Genomic DNA, 24644 nt, shown 5'->3' on the forward strand with positions numbered 1-24644 from the left:
ACTACAGAGGGAGTGAAGATCTCACTTAGAATGAAGGACAGATTTTGGTGTTCCAGGGCAGAGGCAGAGGTGGAATGACAACAGACTGATCTGAAAAGGGCATTTCAGAATTCATGAACATGGAAAATGGTGTATTTGTAGGTGATGGCATGTTCCAGAGTATGACTATCTAACTGTGGTGGAGTGCGGGGAGGGGGGGAGTGGAAGCTGGGAAACTGAAAGGTCAGGGTGAGGGAATATCAGTATATGTGTTGAAGTCTTTTAGTACGAAGGCAAGAGTTGGGAAGGAGAGAAAGATTGTGAGCCAGGCACTTAACTCATTAAAGAAGGAAGGAGAGTGTCCTGGAGGTTGATGGACAGTATTCACTGGAATCATCATTTGGTGAAATATATTAATTGAATGAAGCTCAAGGGAAGGGAGGTTACTGAGTGTTGTTGGTGGTAGACCTTGGAAGGCAGACCTCAGAAGTGGAAACTGGGAGCAAACAATATTCCAACTCTCTACCATGATCTGCCGGTCAGGTTTTATGATCAAAAGTGCAATCAGTCCTGGAAAAGACATCCAAGAGAAATGCATCATCAGAAAGGAGCCAGGTCCTAGTTAAGTGCTAGAAGATGTAATATGTAATTATAGGAAGGTTAATTTCTGGGTTACAATTAGTAACATTTTCTGCATAATATTTTATATTTTTTGTAACACGTATTAATATTTCTTTGTTTGCCTGTCTTTATTTTTTTTTACCAGTTGCTGGATATTCTGGAGCAATATTGTATGGCCACAGGGCTAGATTACCGAAGACTTGATGGAAGTACCAAGTCAGAGGAAAGGGTTAAGATAGTGAAAGAATTCAACAGCACACAAGATGTTAACATTTGCCTTGTCTCTACAATGTAAGAGAATTAATTTTATAACTTAGTTTTTATCTAATAATTTTGTAATATTGTAGGTAAAACTTTGTAAATTAGCTGCACTGGATTAATACTATGTCCAGTGGCATTAATTTGTATAATTGCTTTTTGTGAATCCAGATACTTAGAGGAGAATGACTGTAACATAGAGAATCTTTTAGTTTATAGTTTTAATGATAATAGTTTAAGATTTACAGAGTACTTTCCTTAAAACAATCCTGTTAGGTTGGTAGTGGAAGTATTTTTGTGTTAGATTTGCAGATGTGGAAACTAAGGAACAGAGCTCAGTATCATGCAAACTATCAGAACTGAGACTTGAATTCAGATCTGTTTTGACTACAAGTCCAACATTGTTTCCACTGTGTTTTGCTGTAAATTCTATAAAATAAGCCTTACTTACTTTTTTGTGTAACTTTCACTTATTTAATTTGTTTTTGCTCTGACTGTTTAAAAAGGCAGAGGCAAAGTTATTTTAGTCCATAGTTATTGTATGCTAGTAGTGTATTTGATCTGATTATTCCTTTCTTGAAATTTCCTCCGAAGTGTTATGTATTTTCATGCCCAGTAGTTTTATTGTTAATCTATTCTAACTTGTCCAAGGTCACAGAACCAGTGTATGTCAAAAGTGGGACTTGAAACCAGGTCTTGACTGTACAATATACCACTACACCTTGCTGCATCTAAATGCCACAGGGAACTCTCTGAAGACTATAAATTGGAAAGAGAAAGTTTTTTCTTGGAAGTTGCCCATATCAATGAAATCACAGGGCAGCCTCCCCAAATTTTTTTCCTACCCCCCCAAAAAAAGAATTATACATGTAAATATATATATATATATATATATATATATATATATATATATATACATATACATATATATGTATATATATATATGCGTGTACACACACACACATATATCTATATATATCTATATCTATATATATACAGAGATAGATATATAGATATATATATATATATTATATATATACACACATACATACTCTTATTCCCTGTAAATTTTGGAAAGGTTTTTGGCCAAAAGCAACAAATTCTGACTTAAAAAAAATTTACAATCAGGTTGTATATTTATATCAGGTTTTCTACACTTGTACTTAATTATATATTTTTTTCTTTTCATTTTTCTCCTGTTACTCTTCCTTCCTCCTCCAACTTCTCCCTCCTTCCTCCAGAATTACAGCTCCAGAAATCAATCAGTCAAAGTATTTATTATGCACCTACTCTGTGCCAGTCACTGAGCTAGGCACTGAAGATACAAATATAATGAATGAAACAATTTCTACTGTCAAACTTACACTCTAATGGAAAGTGGCAGGGTTGGAGGGGTGTGCCTTATGATGATCAAATTAAATTCAAATTAAAATGGTATTTGCCAAAAAATTTTGTAACAAATTTAGAGCGGTTCACAGAATTAAAAAATATATGCAACAGGAAAATTTAAATTATTAACAGGGCACATTTGTGTTAAATGCAGCAGAAAAGCAGATGTTGTCAGTTATTACGGAAACATTGGTTACTGAAGTTGAGCATTTAACTTAGCTCTGAGAAGTTTAGGCAGAAGGGAAATATACTTTTTTAGGGAAGGGAACACGCACATATTAAGTGCCTGTTTAATAATAATGTGCCAGGCACTATGCTAAACACTTTGCAAATATTATCTCATTTGATCTTTACAACAACTCCAGAAGGCTGGTGCTATTATTATCCCCATTTTACTGATGAGGAAACTGAACCAAACAGAGACTAAGTGATTTGCCGAGGCACATCTCTTAAGAGTCTGAAGCCAGATTTGAACTCAGGTGTTTCTGACTCTAGGTGCAGCTTTCTATCCACTGAGCCATATAGCTCTTATCTGGCAAAAAGAAACATAAGTTTTATCTGAACAGGTACAACTTTTTTTTCTTTTTTTTCTTTGTTTTTGGCTAGGCGGTGGGGTTAAGTGACTTGCCCAGGGTCACACAGCTAGTGTTATGTGTCTGAGGCCGGATCTGAACTCAGGTCCTCCTGAATCCAGGGTCGGTGCTCTATCCACTTCGCTTTTTCTTTTTCTGACATGGAATTCTAAGAGGAAACTTCCTGCAAAAGGTTAGGACATAAGATTATGTCTCAGTGATTATTTCTTTTCTGAACTTCCCAATTTCTGTCAAGGGCACCACTATCTTCCCATGCACCCAGATCCTTAATTTCAGTGTCATCTTCGATATTGGCCATAATGAATTACCTCTGCCTTAAAAAGTGTCCCAACTGGTACATGGACCAGTACTGAAAGAAGCAGATGTGGTTCAGTGCGGTGGAGCTTTGAGAAAGTGTTAGAGGTATTAGGTTACTGTCAGTGAAATCAGAATGTAACAAGTTAGTATGTGATTAAGTCATGCTTCAAGACTGTGGTAGGCAGAGTGTTAATTCCTGTGATCTCCTTGGAAGCATTGAGTCATTGTGTGGGAGTAAGTTTAATTGCTGTGAATTAGTGTGGTGTCACTGAAAGAGTATTGCTCATTCTGGACCCTGAGCCAGTTGAGAGGTGCTACCTGCCTTTTGGATCTTTGAAGATTTAGGCACTTGGGTTTAATGATGACTGATGTGTTAGTATGCTATAGATATGGTCTGGGTCTCAGGTACTGATTTCCAGTATAGATAATGTTGGAGGGGCTAGGGGTCTATTATGGGAGGCCTTCGGATTCTGTATAAGTGATTGACCCAGTTGTTGTGCATTGTTGCTATTCTTATGTCTTACTGATACCTTTTGTTGATTTTCTGGTATCCATGTCTACTCTCTCTCATGGAACCCTTTCTTGTAACAAAGAAAAGTGGCTAAGAGAAATGAGGCAGCAGAATAGATAGCATTCTGCTCCTTCACAGAGAAGGAATCTGTCTCCATCTGTTTTCCCAGTTTGTTCATTTCATTTAATGTGAGTTCAGCTGCTTTTTTAGTGTTGTTTTTATTTATATGATTGTAGTCTGGCATATTTTTCTCTTGGTTCTACTTTCTTAACTCTGCAACAATTTATTTCTTAACATTTTCCTCAGAATTCTTTATATTAATTGTTTCTTATGATATTATGTTTCATTACATTCATATACCATAGTTTGTTTACTCATTCCCCAATCAGTGGGCTCCCCCTCTTTATTCCTCCTTTCTTCCCTGCCACAAAAAAAAAATGCTATGAATATTTTTGCACATGTCAGACTTTTCTTTCTGTCTTTTAGTTCCTTTGGGTATATGCCCAACAGTGGGATATATAGGTCAAGGAATATGAACTGTTTAGGGATTTTTTGATCCTTTCAAAGATGTTGGGGACAGGGATAGGGCAGAGGGAAGAATAAGCCTTAATATAACACATGTAATGTGCCAGGTACTGTGCTAAGTGCTTTTTAAAAATATTATCTATTTGATCATCACAACAACTTTGAGAGATAGGCGCTAACAGGTTAAATGAATTGCCAAGGGTCACACAGTTATTAAGTGTCTCAGGCCAGATTTGAACTGAGATCTTCCTGGATCCAGGCCCAGTGTTCTATCTACTGTACTACCAGCTGGGCCAAATTTCAACTAATTCACGAAGAGGCCCATTCACTGAATGGGTGCTGCCTCACTCATAGTGAGAACCTGAAAAGACCTTAGCTTAAAAGGGCCAAGGCCCCCCACTGCATCCTGGGCCATCTCCAGTCATCTTGATCTATATCTGGCCACTGGATCCAGATGGCTCTGAAGGAGAAAGTGATGCTGGTGACTTTGCACAGCCCTCCCTCACTCAAATCCAATTCAATTGCAAGTCATGTCATCATCTCCTTGATGTCATGGTCATCTTCAAGAATGAAGGATAAACCACACAATTCACAAATCGGCTAAATGTGTAGTGTGCCCATAAAGCAATACTCAGTAAACATTTATTAATCATCTACTGTATGCGAGGCACTGTACTAAGTTCTGGAAATATAAATATGAAAAAGAAAGACTGTTCCTACCCTTAAGTAACTTACAGGGGAAACATGTTGGAAGGCAACACATAAAGGAAGCCTGAAAAACTATAGGGGAGGTAGCAGTTGGATGGGGGGGAGGAGTTGGAGGAAATAGTGGAAAACTCAAATCCGGAATCAGTGTAGCCAGAGAAGTCAAAGAAATCCAGAATGAGTGCAGCAAGGGGAAGAATAAAGAGATGTCTGAGAAAATGTCTAACTTTCTACAACTCTCCTGTCATCAGCTATTTCCATCTTTTGTCATATTTGCCAGTTTTCTGGGTTTTGTTTGAAAGCTTTTTGTCATATCCTTTCATTGCTTATCTATTGGGGAATGATTCTTAGTTTTATAGACTGTATTTTGTGTTAGACTCCCATAGATCTTAGGTATCAGACTTTTGCCAGAGATGTTTGATGCAAATATTTTTTTTCTCCATTTGACAGTTATGCTTTTTATCTTGGATGACCTAATTTCAACTTCTCCCTCTTGAAACATACTAGTTGTGTTACCTGGGGCAAACCACTTAATCTTTGTCAAAGTTTCCTCATCTGTAAAATGAAGATAATAATAGCATCTACCTCCCAGGGTTGTTGTGAAGATGCAGTGCGATAGTATTTGTAAAGCACTTTATAAACCTTAAAGAATTTTATAAATGTTAGCTATTATTATATTAACTGTGTAACCCTGGGCAAGTTCCTCAACCTCTGGTTCCTAGGCATTTCTGAGATAAGCTCCAGAGAATGTGCTGTTCTGCATTGGTAAAGGATGTTCCTAACCAGTAGCATCTTACACAGATGAATCACACAGGTATCCTAATTTAAAAAAACAAAAACAAAAACACCTAAATATATTTATTTTGCCTGTAAAAAAACTTTTTTAAAAATTATTTTAAGCAGTTGAAATTGTCTTATCTTTTATTATATCTACCCCTTGTTTGATTAAGAATCTCACCACGTTCCCAATCCCACCTGCTTTTATTTTTCATTCTACCTTGCCCCATTCCATCCTTACCAATATAACACCGTGTAACAAAGATAGTTAAAAAAAAAAACCCCACATCCACACTTTGGTCATATCTGACGATGTATGTTTCACTCTACACTGATAGTCCTCAGATTTCCTACTGAGAAGTAGAAAGCATGTTTTATTTTCAGTCCTCTGAAATTATGATTATTGACTTAATCATGGTTCTTAGGGCTTTTGATTTTGTTTTCCTTACTTTATTGTAGTCTGTGTATGAAATGTTTTCCTGGTCGTGCTTATTTTTCTTTGTTCAACTTTAATTCTTTCTTTAAAACATTTTAACTTTTTTTTTTCAATTGACAAGCATAGATTTTCTGTCCTCAAAAAAAAAGAGAGAGAGAAACACCTCCATAACAAATTTGGATTGTTAAGTGAAACAAATTCCTATAATCAAAATTTGACTCGTCTTGCTTCTTGAGTTCATCACCTCAGTGTCAGGATGTGGAGTTACCTTGGTCCTCTGCAATTTTGTTTGGTCATTGTATTGATCAGAGTTCTGAAGCCTTTCGGAGGTGTTTGTCTTTACGGTGTTAACATCGTACAACTTGTTATTCTGGTCTGCTTACTTCATTTTGTATCATTTTTTAGAAATTCTTCCCAAGTTTCTCCAAAACCATCACTTTTATCATTTCTTATGATGCAAATATGTTCCAATGCCATAATGTTCATCCTATCTCCAGATGATGAGCATTCTTTAGTTTCTACTGCAAAAAGAGCTACTAAAATTTTTTTGTACACACAGGGCCATTTCCTTTTTTTTTTTTAAATCTCTTTGTGGTATAGGCCTACTGCTGGCATTGCTCAGTCTTTATACATAATTTTTTTATGTAATCAAAATTGGCCATTTATCTTCTGTGACATTTTCTACTACTTGTTTGGTCATGAACTTTTCCTCTTTCCATAGATCCAACAGGAAATTTCTTCCTTGCTCCTTGAAATTGTTTATGGTGTAACTTTATATCTAGGTCATGTATCCATTTAGAACTTATTTTGGTATATGGTATGAGATGTTGGTCTAAACCTCATTTCTCCTAGATGGCTTTTCACTTTTCCCAGCATTTTTTGTCCCTTAGTAGTGGGAGACTTCAGTTTTATTAAATACTGCATTATTAAATTCATTTGCCTCTGTACCTTGTATACCTAATCTGTTCTGAACAACCTCTATTTTTAAACCAGTTTTCTAAACCTTTTTGATGATTACTGCTTTGTAGTATCATATGAGATCTAGAGCTGCTCGGGCCACTTCATTCCCACTTTTTTTTTGTCAGTAATGGGACTTGAACCCATATCTTCTCAGAACCACAACCCTATTCTGCTGCTCCTTTTCTACCTGTGTTTTCTTGTTGCTTCTGTTGCTTTTATTAAAAGATAAATTATTGATGTGGGGTTTGAGGAAGGCTTTTTTCCCCTACTATAATTATTGAAATTATTATGTGTTTCTTGTTGTTTATACAAGTAGTTATTCTATTTGTTTCCCTAATGTTGAACCATACCTCTAGCCTTGGTATCAAGGCAACTTGAGGTCTTGGAGAATATTTTTTGTTATATTGCTATATTTTCTGTACTTATCTTTTATTTAAAATTTTTTCAGAAATATTCATTAATGACACACTGGTCTATAGTTCTTTTTGGTCTAGCTTATCTCTCCCTGATTTGGGTACTGGAGTCTATATTTGTCTGCTTGACACAGTGTTTAGCCCCACAGAGTTCATATGCTAAACTAGAGTTGTAGAATGTGATTGTATTTTGACTATGGGAGTTCTAACCATTTATAATGTGCTCTCTGATTTTCTTCCTTTTGCAGCTGCAAGCTGAAAATGATCACTTACTTTTTATATTTTCTTATAGTACTTGTTTTGGATCTGAGTTTTACATTTTTATATTATTTACAATTGAAAATTTAATCTGTTTGAAAGGTTCAAATGGTTTCAAAAGAACATTTCTTTGTACTCTTTTTTAAAAAGCACTTTTATTGATTGCCCATACAAAATGTGTTTTATTTGTTTAGTTTTATTATGCTGATAATTTAAAAAAATATTGTTGTAAAACATTTCAAAAATAGTACTTAAAGGTCTAAAAGACAACAGGGAGGAAACAACTCACTTGACTTGGCATTCAACATTTTGAGTGTTATTCTATGCCAGTGGGAAAAAGTAATTCTAGAAATATGGTAAATATTCCTTTCTCATCACAATTTGGTTGGCGTATAAAAAAATTCTGTTGCTCCTTGTTAATTTAATGTTAGTATAGCAATCAGTTTTTGAAAGTAGAAGCCTAGCAAAGTTAGTCCTTCAGCTGAAAACTTAATAAGTTGTGTTTAAGCACTTCACTTTTATTTTTTTGAGGAAGTAGCATTCCTAAAGAACTTTCTAATTTAATCCTTCTCATTTTTCTCCAAGGGCTGGTGGACTTGGCCTCAATTTTGTTGGTGCCAATGTTGTTGTGATCTTTGATCCTACCTGGAATCCAGCCAATGATCTTCAAGCCATTGACAGGTATATGTTCTTGCTGTCATTTGAAGTGATTTATAAATACTGCTTATCATGTAGGGTTCTTAAAAATAGTATTTGATCATGAAATTTAAAGGTTTAGATTGATACAAAATATACTTGTGATTGGTTGAGGCAAGGGATGAAAAGGTAGAGAAGGAAATCTTATTTAAGAATACTTAGGTCTTTTTAAAATATCATTTATTACGACTCATTCCCCAAATGATAAATGGTCAAAGGATACAGTCAGTTTTCACATGAAGAAATTGAAGCTATGTGTAGTTATATAAAAAATACTCTAAATCACTATCGATTAGAGAAATGCAAATCAAAACAACTCGGAGGTACCACATCACACCTATCAAATTGGCTAACACAGAAAAAAACAAGAAAAAGATGATATTGGAGAAGGTGTGGGAAAATTGGAACCTTAATGCGTTTTTGGTGGAGTTGTGAACTGATCCAACCATTCTGGAGAACAATTTGGAACTATGTCCAGAGGGCTATAAAACTGCATTCCCTTTGACCCAGCAATACCACTTCTAGGTCTGTGTCCCAAAGGCATCATACGAATGGGAAAAGGACCCACATATACAACAATATTTATAGCAGCTCTTTTTGTGGTGGCCAAGAATTGAAAATTGAGGGGACGCTCATCAATTGGGCAATGGCTGAACAAGTTGTGGTATATGATTGTGATGGAATACTATTGTGCTATAAGAAATGATGAGCAGGTAGACTTGAGAAAAACCTGGAAAGACTTACGTGAACTGATGCTGAGTGAAGTAAGCTGAACCAGGAGAACACTGTACATAGTAACAGCCACATTGTGTGATGACTAACTTCGATAGACTTTTCACTTCTTAGCAATGCAAGGATCTAAGACAACTCCAAAAAACTCATGATGGAAAATGTTATCCACATCCAGAGAAAGAACTATGGAGTCTGAATGCAGATTGAAGCATGTTATTTGCTCTCTCTCTCTTTTTTGTTTCTTCTTTCTCGTGGTTTCTCCTGTTGATTCTAATTCTTCTTTACAACATGACTAATGTGAAAATAAGTTTAATATGAATGTATATGTAGAACCTATATTAAATTGCGCTCTATCTTAGGGTGGGGGAGGGGAGGGATGGGGAGAAAATTTGGAACTCAAGATCTTATGGAAGTGAATGTTGAAAACTAAAAATAAATAAATTTTTAGTTGTTAAGTGTTTTAAATACACATTTTTAAACATCTTTTTCTGTTCTTAAGAAAAGATTCTAGGCTCTATTGCTGATCAGTAGTACAAACATGGGCAAATCACTTAATCTCCCGTTGCCATTATTTCATTATCTGTAGAATGAGGGAGTTGGATGAAATAATTTCTTACAGCATGAACATTTCATAATCTTTTAAATCTTACTGTGAAATATGGTTTTGGAGCTCATGCTGGCTTGAAGTGTATTGACCATTTTTCTAAAGTGTAGAACCATTCTGAGTATGACTGAACAGAATTCCAGGATTATTAAAATGTCCTGTCTTTTGATTTCAGATTTAAATACTTCCAAAACTATAAAAAGATTATTGATGAAAAATGTAGCCAGCTTCATCAGACTTTATCTGGGAAGCTCCTTTTGTTTGTTTTTTTTTTAATAGCATGCAATATATAGAGAATGGTATATTCAGATACTTTGGAGCTTTTAAGGCAGATTGGATTGATTGAAAAATAACATTTTTGGATAGGAGTCATCTTCCAAGGAGACTGGAGATAAGGACATAGCGCTAAGCCTACCACTCAGCTGCCTTGTTCTTCTTATGGTTTTCCTCAAGCCAATTTCACTAATTTCAGGCAATAGTTTCTACTACTATCTGGGAAAGGGAGAGAAGAAAGTTAGGCATAAGACGTTTATTTTAATCAAGTAAACAAAAAAGCAGCAAAAAGTATGGCAGAAATAGAGAAAAATAAGATGATACTTTCTCAGGCCCTTGTCGCATTTTATAAACTGGGCAATCAATATTCGAAGCAGAAGCTCCCACTTTTCACACCAAACCTTCCACAGCTAGTGTGTGTAACAACAACTGAAACATGTTCAACTTGTTAATGTTAATGGGTTTTTAGTTGTAGAGTTCAATGGAGACCCAAGGGGAAAATGTAGTTGTGTTTGAGAGAAAAGGCACTTCTGGTTGCTCTACCATTCTGTAGCTCCTAAAGAAAATCAGGTTTATTGTTTAAGGAAAAAAATGCCATGATTTCTAGGCACATACCCCAGGGAGATAGATCATTAACAAAAAAGAAAGGCTGCATATGTATAAAAATATTCATATTAGCTTTTTGTAGTAGCAAAGACCTGGAAACAAAGTAGGTGGCTTTTGATTGGGGAATGGCTAAAAACATTATGGTACATGAGTGTAATGGAATATTATTGTACTCTAATAAATGACAAGTATGATGAACATAGAGAAAGAAGCGTGAAAAAGACCGGTGATATAAAATAAAGTAAGCAGAGTCAGGAAAACAATATACACACTGACTACAATGCCGTAAATGGAAAGAATAATCACAAAGCAGTTAAAGCTTCAACATTGTAAAATTATAAAGAACAGAATAGTTCTCCATAACTGACTCAACCCATGCCATGTATACTCTTCCTTCTCCATCCTCCTTTTTGCTTCTAGCTCTGGCAGCAGTACCATCAATGCTACCATTCCTGGAAAGGACATGGCAATCAATTGCCATATACCTCTGCTCATTATGCTTGTGAATTACCAGTCTACTTCCTGTTTTGTATTATCCTCTTTTATTAGATTGTAAGCTCTTTGAGGGCAGCAACTCCTTTTTGTTTTTGTTATTCCCAGTTCCTAGCTTAGTGCCTGGAGCAAAGTAAAAACATAATAAATACCTTATTAAAAATTAACTTATTAATTATAATGACCAAGCTTGGGCCATAAGAAGAGATTAGGCAAAAAAGCACTTTCCTTCATTCTTTGCAGAGGAAGGGAAATCTGTGGGTGGAGAACATTGCCTACAATGTTGGACTCAGTTGATAATGGTTAATTTTTCTGAATGTTTTTTTTATTTTCCCTTTTTCACTTCTTTTAAGTGATGGCTTGTTGGGTAGTGGAAGGGCAGGGACACCTTCAGAAATGGTGATGACAAATTAGAAATAAATCAAGATTTTGAGTTTTTAGACTACCATAGAACTATGTATTACCTCCCAACACAAAGCTCTTTCAATTAATTTGTTTTTGTTTTTGTGTTTGTTTTTTGCAGAGCATATAGGATTGGGCAGTGTCGGGATGTGAAAGTATTTAGGCTTATATCCTTAGGAACTGTGGAAGAGATCATGTATTTACGTCAGGTATATAAGCAGGTAAAATTTGAGTTTTCTTTTGTCTGATGATTTAGAAGAAACTGCCTTTTAGCAGAGAATATTTAGAGAGGAGTAGAAAACACATTTGTGTTATTTTAGCCATAATACAAAATTTACACATAAAAAGTACAGATTGAGTTTGTAGTCAAATCTAGGAACTACTTTCAAAATGCAAGCACAGATTAACAGATCAGGCTACCTTCCACCCTCCATCTCCAAGTTTTAGATGTAAGTTTTAGAAGTTAGGAAGGGGAAAAAATAAGGGTGAGTTATTGGAACCTTTTGTTTGCATGGACAGTTAGCCAATTGAAAGGCCATTTCTTCATCATGTGGTGATGAGACTGGAAAATCATAAGATACCAGAACTACTTGTGCATGCTCTGAATTAGAGGTCAGGGTCCCTTCATCCCACTTCATCAAGTACTTCCTGAAGCAGTACATCAAACACAAATGCTTTTGGGACTGGTCTTGTACTAGCCAGTCTCCCATTACGAAGTTATACAACGTTAGAGTTGGAGAAAAAATAAAATGGAAAAAAAATGCTTCAGTTTCCACTCAGAGTTGATTAGTTTTGTCTTCGGAGATGGATGGCATTTTTGGTTATGAGTTCTGTGGAATTGTTGTACATCGTATTAATCAGAGTAGCTAAGTTTTTCACAGTTGATTGTCATTACATTGTTGCTTTTAACTGTATACTGTGTTCTCCTGGGTCTGCTCACTTCACTTTGCATCAGCTCATATAAGTCTTCCCAGTTTTTTCTGGAATTATCTTCTTCCCCACTTTTCACAGCACAGTTATACTCCATCACAATCATACATCACAGCTTGTTCAACTATTTCCCAATTGATGAGCATCTTATTTTTCAATTTTTTGCCACCACGAAAAGACCTAGAACCAGATTTCTTGACTTATGTTTTGTTCTTTCCTCAAAACAGTGTCATTTCAAGTTCTTGTCAGAGTACCTCTTTAGGGCATCAAATTCTACTTTATTTCACTAAGAAGTTCCTTAGTTTTTTAGACTGCTAAGGCTAACTTATACCTTATTCACCTTGGAGGAGGTGGTCATTATTATATAATTTTAATTTCATATATTTATTATTTTACTATAATATAATATAATAGACATTAGCTAATATATCAATCATATTATATATATTAAGTTATATATGTAATGTGATAATTATAATAATTTTAATTTTAAAGATCAGGTGATCTTTGAGAACAAATAAAATCTTTAGTTCCATTACAGATACCTTTTTAAAAAAAATGTTATATTCTGAACTTAAATACTAAATAAAAGATGCATCTTCATATTCAGAGTAGAACAGCGAAAGAATATATATGAAACTGAAAATTTCTGTTACATAATAACTTTGACATTTCACTTTCAGAATTCTCCCACTTATCTGACTTTCTGTTCCCTGACATACATTAAAAAAAACCAAACAATCCTTCAATATCCCTCTTTTCTTTCTTTTTCATTTTTTCTTTTGGAAGGGAAAGGGGCAAGAGATCTTAATCCTAATCCTATTTCCCCCCAAATTGGAAAAAAAAATACAAAGGAAAAACAGAACTCTTTTAACAAATAGGCAAAGTCACCAAAACATTCTCACATTGCCCATTTCTGAAAATGTATGGCTCATTCTGCTTCTTGAGTCCATCACCTCTTCATCAGGAAATGGGTAGCATGGTTCATCATCATTCCTCTAGTGCCATGGTTGGTCATTGATTAATCAGAGTTTCTTAAGTTTTTCAAAATTGTTTTTCTTTAAAATGTTGTTACAGCATAAATAGTTCTGCTGGTTCTGGTCACTTTACAGTTGTTCATACAGATCTTCCCAGGTTTCTCTGAAACTATCCTTTTCATTATTTCTTATGGCCTAATTATGTTCTATTACATTACATTCTATTACATAGTTTATTCAATCATTCCACAATTGATGAGCATCAACTTGGTTTCTTAGTTTCTATAGCTTTTTGCTGCTAACAAAAAGAGCTGCTATAAACATTTTGGTACATATGGGTCCCTTTCATTTCACTTTGTTTTTGTTTGTTTGTTTTGTGGGGGAGGGGTGGAATAGGCCTAATAGTATTGCTGAGTATGCATGATTTGGTCTCATTTTGCACATAGTTCTAAATTGCTTTCCAAAATGACTGGAACAATTCACATTTCTACCAATGATAGTATATTAGTCTGTGTGTTTTCCTGCAGCTTTAACAATTGTTTTCTGGTTTTTGTCCTTTTTGCCATTCTTATAGGTATGATATAGATCCTTAGAGTTATTTTAATTTTCCTATCTCTACTAGTGATTCAGAGCATTTTAATGTGGTTGTCTATTACTTGGATTTCTTTCTTCAGAAACTGTTCAGATTATTTGACCAATTATCTATTGTGATATGGCTGTTATTCTTATATATTTGAATCACTTCCTTATATATCTTGGATATGATAACTATTACAGAAACTTGCCATAAATATTTTTTCTACATTTAATTGTTTCCATTATAATTTTAGCCTCACTGATTTTTGTTCATGCAAAATCTTTTTTTTGTTTTATTTAATTAGAACTTTCTGTTTTATCTACTGATATCTTCTCTACCCCTTGTTTGGTCCTGAACTCTTCAACTATCCTTCGTTCTGAAAGATATTTCTTTTCTTATTCTTCTAATTTGTTTATGACTTGACCTTTTGTATCTTAGGTTAAGTACCTATTTGGATTTCATCTTGGTTTCTGGTGTGAGATGTTGATTCAGACCTAATTTGTGCCAGATTATTTTCCATTTGTCCCAGCAGTTCTTGTCTGGTAATATTGTGCCCTCTTAGTTTCTTTTCTCACTGTTTCTCTTGACAACTCCATACATCTTGTTCTACCATATAAACTTTATTATTGTTTTATCTGTAAAAAGTGTTTTATAATTGTATTATGTAAGTCTCACGTAGATCTTGACAAGTTTGTTTCTAGGTGTTTTATGCATTTTGTAGTCATTTTGAATGGAACTTACCTTTTTACGTTTTCTTTCCGGTTTTTGTTAGTATTTTGTATAAATGCTGAATTGTGTGTGTGTGTGTGTTTTGCATCCAGCCACTTTATTGAATAAAATAAGTTTCTTCATTCATGCTTTGGGGTTTTTGAAATACATCATTATGTCATCAGCAGATAAATAGATTTTGTTTCCTCTTTGCTGATCTTTATACTTTTAATTTTATTTTTGTCTTATTGCCATACCTAAAATTTCTAAATCTTCCAAATCAAATTTTAGAGAGGATGTAGAGATATCACTGTTGTTACAGTGAAAACATTCTAGAGTTTTTTGCATTGTGAGCAATGCTAGCTCTTGGTATTAAACATATACTTTTAATCATATTAAAGAAGGGCCCTGCCTGGCTTCTTAGAGTTTCTAATATAAATGAATACTGTATTTTTCAAATAACTTTTCTTTTTGTAAATGTGTGGTTTTATTATCTTTTGTTTATATGACTAATTATGGCAATTGTTTTCTTAATTGAGATTACTCTTGCATCATTGGTGTGAATATTTTCTACTGATCTCTAGTGAGAATTTCATTTAATATATTTGCATCAGTTAGTGAGATTATCCTATGATTCTTTTTCTCTATTTTGTTTCTACTCGTTTGAGTTTCAGTGACATTTTTGCCTTATAAATGGAGGTTAGTAGAATGGTTTGTCTTTATTTTTAAAATAATTTTTTACCAAGGGGATTAATTGTTCTTTAAAAGTTTGATGAAATGAAATTCACTTGTAAATCCATCTGGCCAAGGTATCAAGTTTGTTTCTGTTTTGGGTAGTTTATTTATGGCTTACTCAATTTATTTTTATGATATTAAGTTGTTTAAAATCTATTTCATATTTTATTTTTTCCCTTTTTAAAAAGCTAGATGTTCCACCTCCTTTGAAAATACCTTGTTTGTTTTACTGATGCATAATTCCATGTAATAATTTCTAATAATTTTACTTTGTCTCTTATTGTAAATTCATTTCATTAACTTAATTTTGCTAATTTGACTTTTTTCTGTATTTCTCTATTCTGTCTCTCTGTTTTCTCTATTTCTATGCTAATAATGTATCTACATTGCTTCTTTTTTGAAAACAGCTTTTGGTTTTATTTGCCAACTTTGTAGTTATTTTATTTTCAGATTTCTCTATTTCCTAATTTCCACGATTTATTTTATACTTGCTTTAGTATTGCTAATTTATTTTCTAGTCTTTTAAAATTTATCAATTCCTTAATCTCTTTGTCCCACCTTTTTAATATAAGTTTTCAGATACACATTCAGTCTTCTCAACTTTTGTGGGGGTAGTGTTCCTAGAAAATAGGGCAAAAGTAAAAAATGCAAATGTTAATACATTGAACATAGGGGAAACACAGGATTTGGCTACCATGATCACCAAAAACTGTTATCTTTTGCTAGAGATTGCTGAAAATACACTTTTCTGAATATAATTATTTATAACAAAACATTAATTCTGATCAATGTGCACTTTTCCCAACACAATAACAATAAAATAATCCACAAAATGCAAAACATTTTTTCTCACTAGTAATTCCCTAGAATCCTGTGACCTTTTATGTTAACATCTCAACTAAAAAAAAAGCATTGATTTCAGGCAATATTCATTTTTCATAACACATGAAATCTATAGTATAATAAATACTTTACAACAAATAAAACTAAAGCAATTTTTAACCTGAATTTTAGCTTCCACTGTGTCAAATGGCAGTGTGAGAGCATTGTACTGTATGCTATTCTGCCATAAACCTCTCTACCTTTGCTGACCCCTGAAAACCAAGGGAAAGGTTGCTGGGACTTTGGCTGCTGTTGGAAGATGCCTTGAGGTCTTGACATCATCTCCAACACATTGCCCTTCACGGCTAATAGATAGCATTGGAGATCATGAAGGATGCACCAGCTTGAAATAATCTATCAGTGATATCTGCTTCATGCACTGTTGAGATCCTTAAGGGTCTCAGAGTAGGGGAATATAGCAGAGGCAAGTGGATGTTTAACCTGGAGGCTACACTAGATGATAGCAGCCTCTTTGTCTCTAGCTAGTTGATTAGGTCAGCAGCTGCAGACATTCTGGCATGAAGTTTATTTCCTCACTAAGCCTTACACTGACTTTGCACACTTGGGCTTAGAGCCCAAAGGACTTGCACTATGCTTTGGGGGCATAATTGCAACACAGAACTCAGATTTTAAAAGCAAACAATGAAATATGCCATGAATGCATGGGGAGCTCTTTACAGTGGTAGGGTGAACAAGACCAATGAAGTGGTTACCAGCCAGTCCACAAATTTGTGTGCATCTTGTTTCTCATTTTTTTCTCTACTACATGTAGCCTTGAGTGGATGTGGTTGCCAACGCAAAAGTGAAGATGAGGTTACAAATAAAATCATGCAAATACTTGATGTTACAAAAGTTAAACAAATTAATGTTGAGGATTGACTGTATTAATTGAACATTTTATCTTACTGTTGCCCTTATCCAATTATAAGAGAACAACATAGTCTTTTAACTATTACTATCATTGTCTTTTTGCAGTTCACGTAGTTTTTCTTTTAAAATCTTTGCCACTGCACCATTTGGTGCATTTATATTTATTATTGCTATTTTTATTATCTCTGATGCCTTTCAGTATAGCATAGTTTCTGTTTTCTCTCTTCACAGTGATTTTTGTTGTTGAAGTATCTGAAATTTCGCCTTCTTTAGAGTTGCCTACAGCATAATAAATTTGTTTCACTACCTCATTTGCACTCTGTATGTATTTGTGTTTTAAATGTGATTCTTTTATGTAGCAGGCTTTTCAAAAATCCATTTCTCCATTCTGTTTATTTTTGGGAGGGGAATTTAATCCATCTATACTTAGAATTATAACTGTTAAGTTTGTGCTTTCTTCCATTACACAGGCAGATGTGCACATACATATTTTCCACTTATCTTAAATCAGCCTTTGTTCTCTATGGTTTATTATATGTGCATTATTCTGACTTGGTCTCCTCCAACTCACTCCCTCTTCCAGCAGGTCTGCCCAATCTCAAAGTACTTGAGTTTATTTTTTATTATTATTCTTTCTCTCAATCTTCCTTGTGTTTTTTTACTCTTTTCTTTTCCTAGTGTAGATAAGCATGTAAGGTGTCTAATCCTCAGTTTCCCCACTCATTTTCTACTTTATCTGTTCTTCTGTTCTAGTGACATTAATTTGTAATGCCTATTTCCAAGAAGTATTGTTTTCATTCCTCCTCTTTTCTATCTACTTTTCCTTTCTGAAATACTCAAGAATTTATTACCAGGAGTGTTAGTTCTCATCAGAGGCAGTCAGGTACAGGAGAAAGTATTCTATAATTGAAGACTTGAGGCCTTGATCCCATTACTTGCTTTTTTCCCCGCATAACCTGGCCCTTTTGATATCATGCCAGTCCCTCTTTGAACCATCGGCTTTCTACAAAATTCTCTCTGGAGTCTCAGACCATTGCCTCCCTCCTAGTGGAAATTAGTAGCAACGTGCACAATTCCATCTTACAGATTCTGATCTCCCCTGTCTTACTCCCTTTGTGGGATCACTTCATATTTTCAGTCATTTCCTTTTTAGCCATTGAACTGGTCTTCAGTTTTGGGTTGTTATTCTTTTTCTTTTATTATTTCATGCAAGAACTACCTGGTGTTATCTTCTTTAAATATTCTTCTTCCATCACTGGTTTTTGTGGGGATTTTTTTTTCTTTTTCTGCATTTGGAGTTTGTTGCTTTGAGGGAATGGTAAGGTGAAATATGCTTTTTAGGCTGCCTCTGACTTCAGTGTCTACAGTATTCCCATATCACTTCTTAAATAAGTTAATTATTAATGGGGCAGCTGGGTGGTCCAGTGGATGGAGCACCAGCCTTGGAGTCAGGAGGACCTGAGTTCAAATGTGGCCTCAGACGCATAACTCTTACTAGCTGTGTGACTCTGGGCAAATCACTTAACCCCAATTGCCTCACCAAAAAGTGGAAAAAAAAATAAGTTAATTATTAAGATGTTTAGAGGAGATCAATGGGTGTAATACTAAAGAATAATTCATGTTTCTAATGTTTATACTAATGTTTACTATTTTTTTTTATCCTTGCTATTATGAACAAATTATATACCCCAAAATTACTGCCTTTCCAATTACTATTTTACTTTTCTTGTCCATTTGGTTTCTAATATGATTGTATTACTTATTCTCAGCCTGGTTTTCAGTTTGGAAAATTTAGTCAAAAAATGCCACAATATAAATTTTATAATTGAACTTTGCTGGTGGAATTTTGCCCTTGAAAATACAGGACTTGTTTTGGGCACAAGATTTCATTCTTGTATTCAGGTACTTTTTGGTCTGGAATAGGAGAGTAGAAATGTCTAATGAAGCTACTGATAACAACAGATGGAGTAAAAAAGCAGAGAGTACTTTAGTATTTCTAGAGTACACACTTGTAGTTTCTAGATTTTGTGGCATACCTCAAAGAATTTAATGATTGAACTGACAAGGAATAAGCTTGGCTTTCCAAAGCAACTTATTGAGACTAAGTCTTTTTTCATATGGTGTGATTGATTATGTTAATACTGGCATCTTCTACCAATTCCTTATGACCAATAAAATAAAACCATTTTACTGTTTATTTTCACAACCATGCTAAAGGACATTAAAAGAGACCTGAAATCTGGGAGATTCTTAGTATCAAAAAGACTCCAGTGTGCTTTGGTTAGTTTTGTCTGTTATACCTGTTCACGTAACATTTAGTTCACATCTCTAATAAGAGATGCTCAGTAAATTCCCTGACTGGTTATTAATATGGTCCTCTTCCATGTGAAGAAGAAGTTCCTTGGTTTTCCAAGGAACTGTATTGAAGTTAGAGGAAGCTAAGTGGTGCAGTGGATAGAGCTCTGGGCTTGGAGTCAGGAAGACTGATCTTCCTGAATTGAAATCTGGCCTTAGATACTTACTAGATGTGTGCCCCTGGGAAAGTCATTTAACACACTTTGCCTCAGTTTTCTCATCTGTAAAATGAGCTGGAGAAGGAAAGGCAAACCACTCTAGTATCTTAGCCAAGAAAACCCTAAAAGGAATCATGAAGAGTCTGACACAACTAAAAAACAACTTAACAATATTGAAATTAAAAAGCTATCCTTGTTTCAAATATACTATGTTTCCAAGAGAGAAATGGAGCATTGCTTTTAGTTCCCAGTACCGTCATGATCATTATTATTTTCTGTTGTAGTCATCTTGCCATCAATTCAAACTTATAATTTGGTGATAGATGAACTAATTCTGTCAAGTTTTAGTAGTACCTATTATAGCATTTCTCTAGAACTGCTTAACAGGATAAAAATGCCTAGAAATTTGTTCTTCTCATGTAAAAAAAATGAGGGAAAATATTGACTCAATTTTGTAGGTAGTAGGTGGAAAACAGATAAAAAGTATAAAGCTATTTTTAATTTGGTCTTCAATAAAACTAATCAGATGATTATTTCCCCACAATGGCAACATCTTCCAGGGAAATTAAAACAAAATTTCCTCCCTAAGGAGTTTCTGTCTACTCCACCTAAAACTGTGTATATACTGATAATGCCAGGAAATTCTGACATGTTGTTGGATCAGACACTTCTGAAATATCATGTATTTTTCTGTTTTAGCAACTGCACTGTGTGGTGGTTGGGAGTGAAAATGCCAAGCGGTATTTTGAAGCAGTTCAAGGATCAAAAGAACATCAAGGAGAGCTTTTTGGGATCCACAACCTCTTCAAACTAAGATCTCAAGGGTCCTGTCTTACAAGGGATATCCTGGAGGTGTGAAATTTCTTTTGGCCTTTTCATTGAGGTTTTAAGCTACTTTGTTTTTCCCCCCCATTTGTGCACTATGAAATATAAATGAATATGTCTTTCTAGATCTTGAGGAAATTGCAATTTTTTTTGCAAAATATATCACAAGACTCTTAGAATTTACATTTTTAGAGAGCTGCAATCAGACTTTTGAAAATGAAGCTTTGTGCCTTTAAAACAGCTTTTTTCATAAACATTCGTAAAGCTCCCCTACCCCTGTCCACACACAGGCCTGAACATGTGACTCCTTTCCCCCTCAAAGCCATTTCCACACGGACAAAGGGAGGTGTATTATTTTGTAAATAGCTGCTGAAATTTCAGGGGAAAAAATGTCTTCCACAAATAAACAAAAATATAAAATGTGTTTTGATTAAAAGTCACCAAGTATTCCCTGAGATGCTGTCTCATGTGTCATGGAGATTTTTGTTTGCTGTTCCCAATAAAAATTCCACACCAGTTTTCAGACTCTTCCAGTTATGTTCATCTTCAGCATACAGATGTTTCTTGTTCTTTAAATGGAACATTTTTGTAGCTTTCCAAAAAAGTCTTAAAATTTTTCATTACACAAGAAATTTAAGTTCTTTGACTTAAGTATTCTATAATAGATGTTGGAAAGGACAAAATACTTCAGAGTCATAGAATGTTTATAGTTAGTTGGTTACATCCTTGTTCTAAATCCCCTTTCTTTACAAATGAGGCAGCTAAGACCCAGAAAGGTAGCCTTACCCAAAGTTATACAACTAGTGGTTGGCAAATCCTTCATATAATTCATCATCATAATTGGTCAAAATATTTATTTTTGCCTACTTTTTATTGGGCACTATGCTGGGTACTAACAATTTAAAAGTTTTTGCAGCCATGAAACCTGTAGTCTAATTGGAGAGATAGGACATGTACCTAATGGTAAATCACAATAATGAGCATCATACTCCAAATGGTATAGAAAGTATGTAGGACCAGAGTGATCAGGGAGGACTGGGGCAATATTTTTTAATCATTTTGTTTATTCTAAGACTGTTTTAATATATTATGCTTTTATTGTATTTCTATCTCTCAGCAACCTTTGCTCCTTTGAGGTCCACTCAATAAAAATTTTACACCCAGTCTAAATTATGGTGGCTGTAGTATACTGACCCCCAAGTCATTCTCCCTCTTTTCACAGAGAGTTCAGCACCTGGCTCACCATCTTCCTCTCCTGTCTTTATACTAGGGTAATTCATTATTTACTACGATGTTCTCTCAAACTCCTGAACTTCTCAATTCCTCTGCTTCTATGACCTACTCCATCAGTTTATGTAAGACATACATAGAGATGGTTACACATTAGTTCTTTACTATTACCTATAAGTTTTCTATTTCCTTAACTAGAAAATCTGATATTCCCCTATCAGATCATAACCTTTTTGTCATTCCACCTCTCCTTACACTTCACTCTTCCTAAACTTATTCATCCTCCTCAATGAGACTGTCAGTCCCTTCACCCTTCACTAGATTCTCAAAGCTATTACCCCTGCTCTGAGTACTTTTTTTCCAGTCTCAAACTAATAATTACCCATTTTGACTTCCTTGAATCCCTTGCCCCCTTGTCTGATCACTACTTAATCTCTTCTCAGATCTCAGCCCTAGATTACTCTCACCATCTACCTTCTCTGATTTTACCCATGAGCTACTGAATGAAGCCAGAGGAAGCCAGAACTTGCAATGCATGCATTACAAAATCATGTTATCCAACTTCTATTGAATCTTCACTGCAGCAACACAGTCCTTTTATTCCTCTCTGATTTGTTGCCTCACTTCCTACAGAAGTTATTACAAACCTTTGCTTTCCTCTTCATTGAGTTCTCTGACACCTTCTCCCCACTTCTTGCAGTTGAGGTCCTTGCCTCGTACTTTATTGAGAATTGCAGTCATTCAATATGACTCCCTCTTGTGTCCTCTTCATCTCAAAACTCTGTGACATCATTTCCCATTCTCCCCGCCTTTCCTCCTGAGATAGAGGAAGCCTTTCTTCAGCCCATCTACGCATACACTTGGTCTTGTCCCCTCCAGCATTCTCTAGCAGATCACATCAGTAATCTTCCCCCTCCTCTACCCAAGTCTCTCAGACCTTCAGCTTTTCCTAATCTATGGATTCTTTCCCTCAGACATGCCTATCTCCCCTATTCTTTAAATTTAAAAAAATTACTAGACTCTCCCAACCCCTCGGGCAATTATTCTATATCTCTTTCCCTTTTCTCTTCCAAATTCCTGGAAAAGGTTTATGTACTCACTATCTCCACTTCCTGTCCTCTAAAAAGGCAAAGGAAATAGATTTGATAAATTAGGAACCTGAATGGCAAGTAATTATTTTTCTGAGAAATTGACTTAGTTCAGAAATTCAGAGGTTGTATTCACTTCCTTTCCTCCCACTCACTTCTCAACCCTTTGCAGTCTGTTTCCCACCCTCATAACTCAATTGGAATCACTTTCCAAAATTACCAATGGTCTATTAATTGCCAAATCTGAAGTTTTCTCTCAGTCCTCATCCTTCTCCACCTATCTGCTACATTGGGCATTGTTGATCACCTTCTCTCCTTCATACTCTTTTGTCTAATTTCTCCTGGTTTTCCTCCTACTTGTGGGATTGATTTTTCTGTGGTATTTCATCATCCATATCATACCTCTTAACTGCGGGTATCCCTAAATGTTGTCTGTTTTGCCCTCTACATTTTCTTTCTCGGTAACTTCATCTGTTCCCTTGGGTTTAACTAACATTTCTTTTCAGGTGACTCACAGTTATAGATGTAAAGATATGTCTGTCTGTCAGTCTATCTATCCATCTATTTATCCATCCATCTATCTATCTAAATATATCAAATCATTATCAACTCTAGTGGCTTCCTATTGCTTCTAGTATCAAATATAATCTCTTCTGTTAGATTTTTAAAACCCTTTACAACTGGTCCTAACTTGTCTTTCTGCCCTTATTATACATCACTTCACTTCCCACAATCTGTAATCCAGCCACATGGGCCTTCTATCCATTCCATACCCACAACATTCCATCTTCCATCTCAGTGTGTTTACAATGACTGTCCCACATGCCTGGCAGGTAATCCTCCATGCCCTTTGCCTTATAGAGTTCTTCTCTTCCCTTAAAATGTAGCTCAAGTATCATCTTCTTCATGAAGCCTTTCCTAATCCCCCAGCGTCTGTTGCCCTACTTTAAATATGTTTTTGTTTGTCCACGTTATATTTATTTTGTTTATGTTTACATGTGTACTTCTCTCCCCCATTACAGCATAAACTCTGACAAGCAGGTATTATTTTTGCTCCTTATTCTGTGTCTCCAGCACCAAGCATGGTGCCTCACATATAGTTGGCACTTTAATAAATGCTAGTGATTGATTGATCTATTGACTTCACTTTTATGTAGTAACACTGAGGTTATTTTGATGCAGTGGTTCTAATTAAAGTAATTTATTTTCAGTCATTTTCTGCCTAATTCTATATTGTCTAGTCCTTCATACTATCCATAATTTTTATCAGTGTGGATACTTGCTCCATCAGTAGAGTTTGCAACTCATCTGTAATTCCTCATCCTGTGTGATTAATGTTCATATTCTCCCATAAATCTTCCATAGGGGATCTATCCAGTTTACTAGAGACTTTTCCTCTGGCATTATCAGTATACCAGTGCAGCCCTCAAACTTTATCCCTTGCTCTTATTACATGACCAGTTCACCTCCTTTTCTGATCATACTATGAGACACAGAAACAAGGAATCCACCAAATAAATCATCACCAGCAGTAACATAAACAACTCCACCTCAAAATCCTATTCCTATGCCACATAATGGCATTATGTTGCACTCTAGAGTCTTAAAGACCATGCCAATAGATCACAACCTCTGGAGAATTATTATTTATAGTCATGTTTAGACCAAATACTTGGTTTTGAATCCTGCCTCTGCTGCTAATTAGCAGTGTGACCTTACACAAGTCACTTAAACTCTCTGAGTTTCACTTTCATATGTAAGTTGAGGGGTTTGAATTAGGAC

The 24644-nt window shown here is 35.1% G+C and overlaps 1 protein-coding gene across 1 annotated transcript in view; it reads left to right on the plus strand.

Annotated features, from left to right (window-relative positions):
• ERCC6L2 (ERCC excision repair 6 like 2) overlaps positions 1–24644 on the plus strand; it is a 152441-nt gene that overhangs the window by 74447 nt on the left and 53350 nt on the right. Inside the window, 4 exon segments of the mRNA XM_020971672.2 lie at positions 746–891; positions 8308–8403; positions 11649–11748; positions 20419–20571. Coding sequence (XP_020827331.1) covers positions 746–891; positions 8308–8403; positions 11649–11748; positions 20419–20571 — 495 coding nt within the window.

Source organism: Phascolarctos cinereus, unplaced genomic scaffold, assembly GCF_003287225.1.
Source record: "Phascolarctos cinereus isolate Bilbo 61053 unplaced genomic scaffold, phaCin_HiC Scaffold_4;HRSCAF=312, whole genome shotgun sequence".
Classification (NCBI taxonomy): Eukaryota; Metazoa; Chordata; class Mammalia; order Diprotodontia; family Phascolarctidae; genus Phascolarctos; species Phascolarctos cinereus.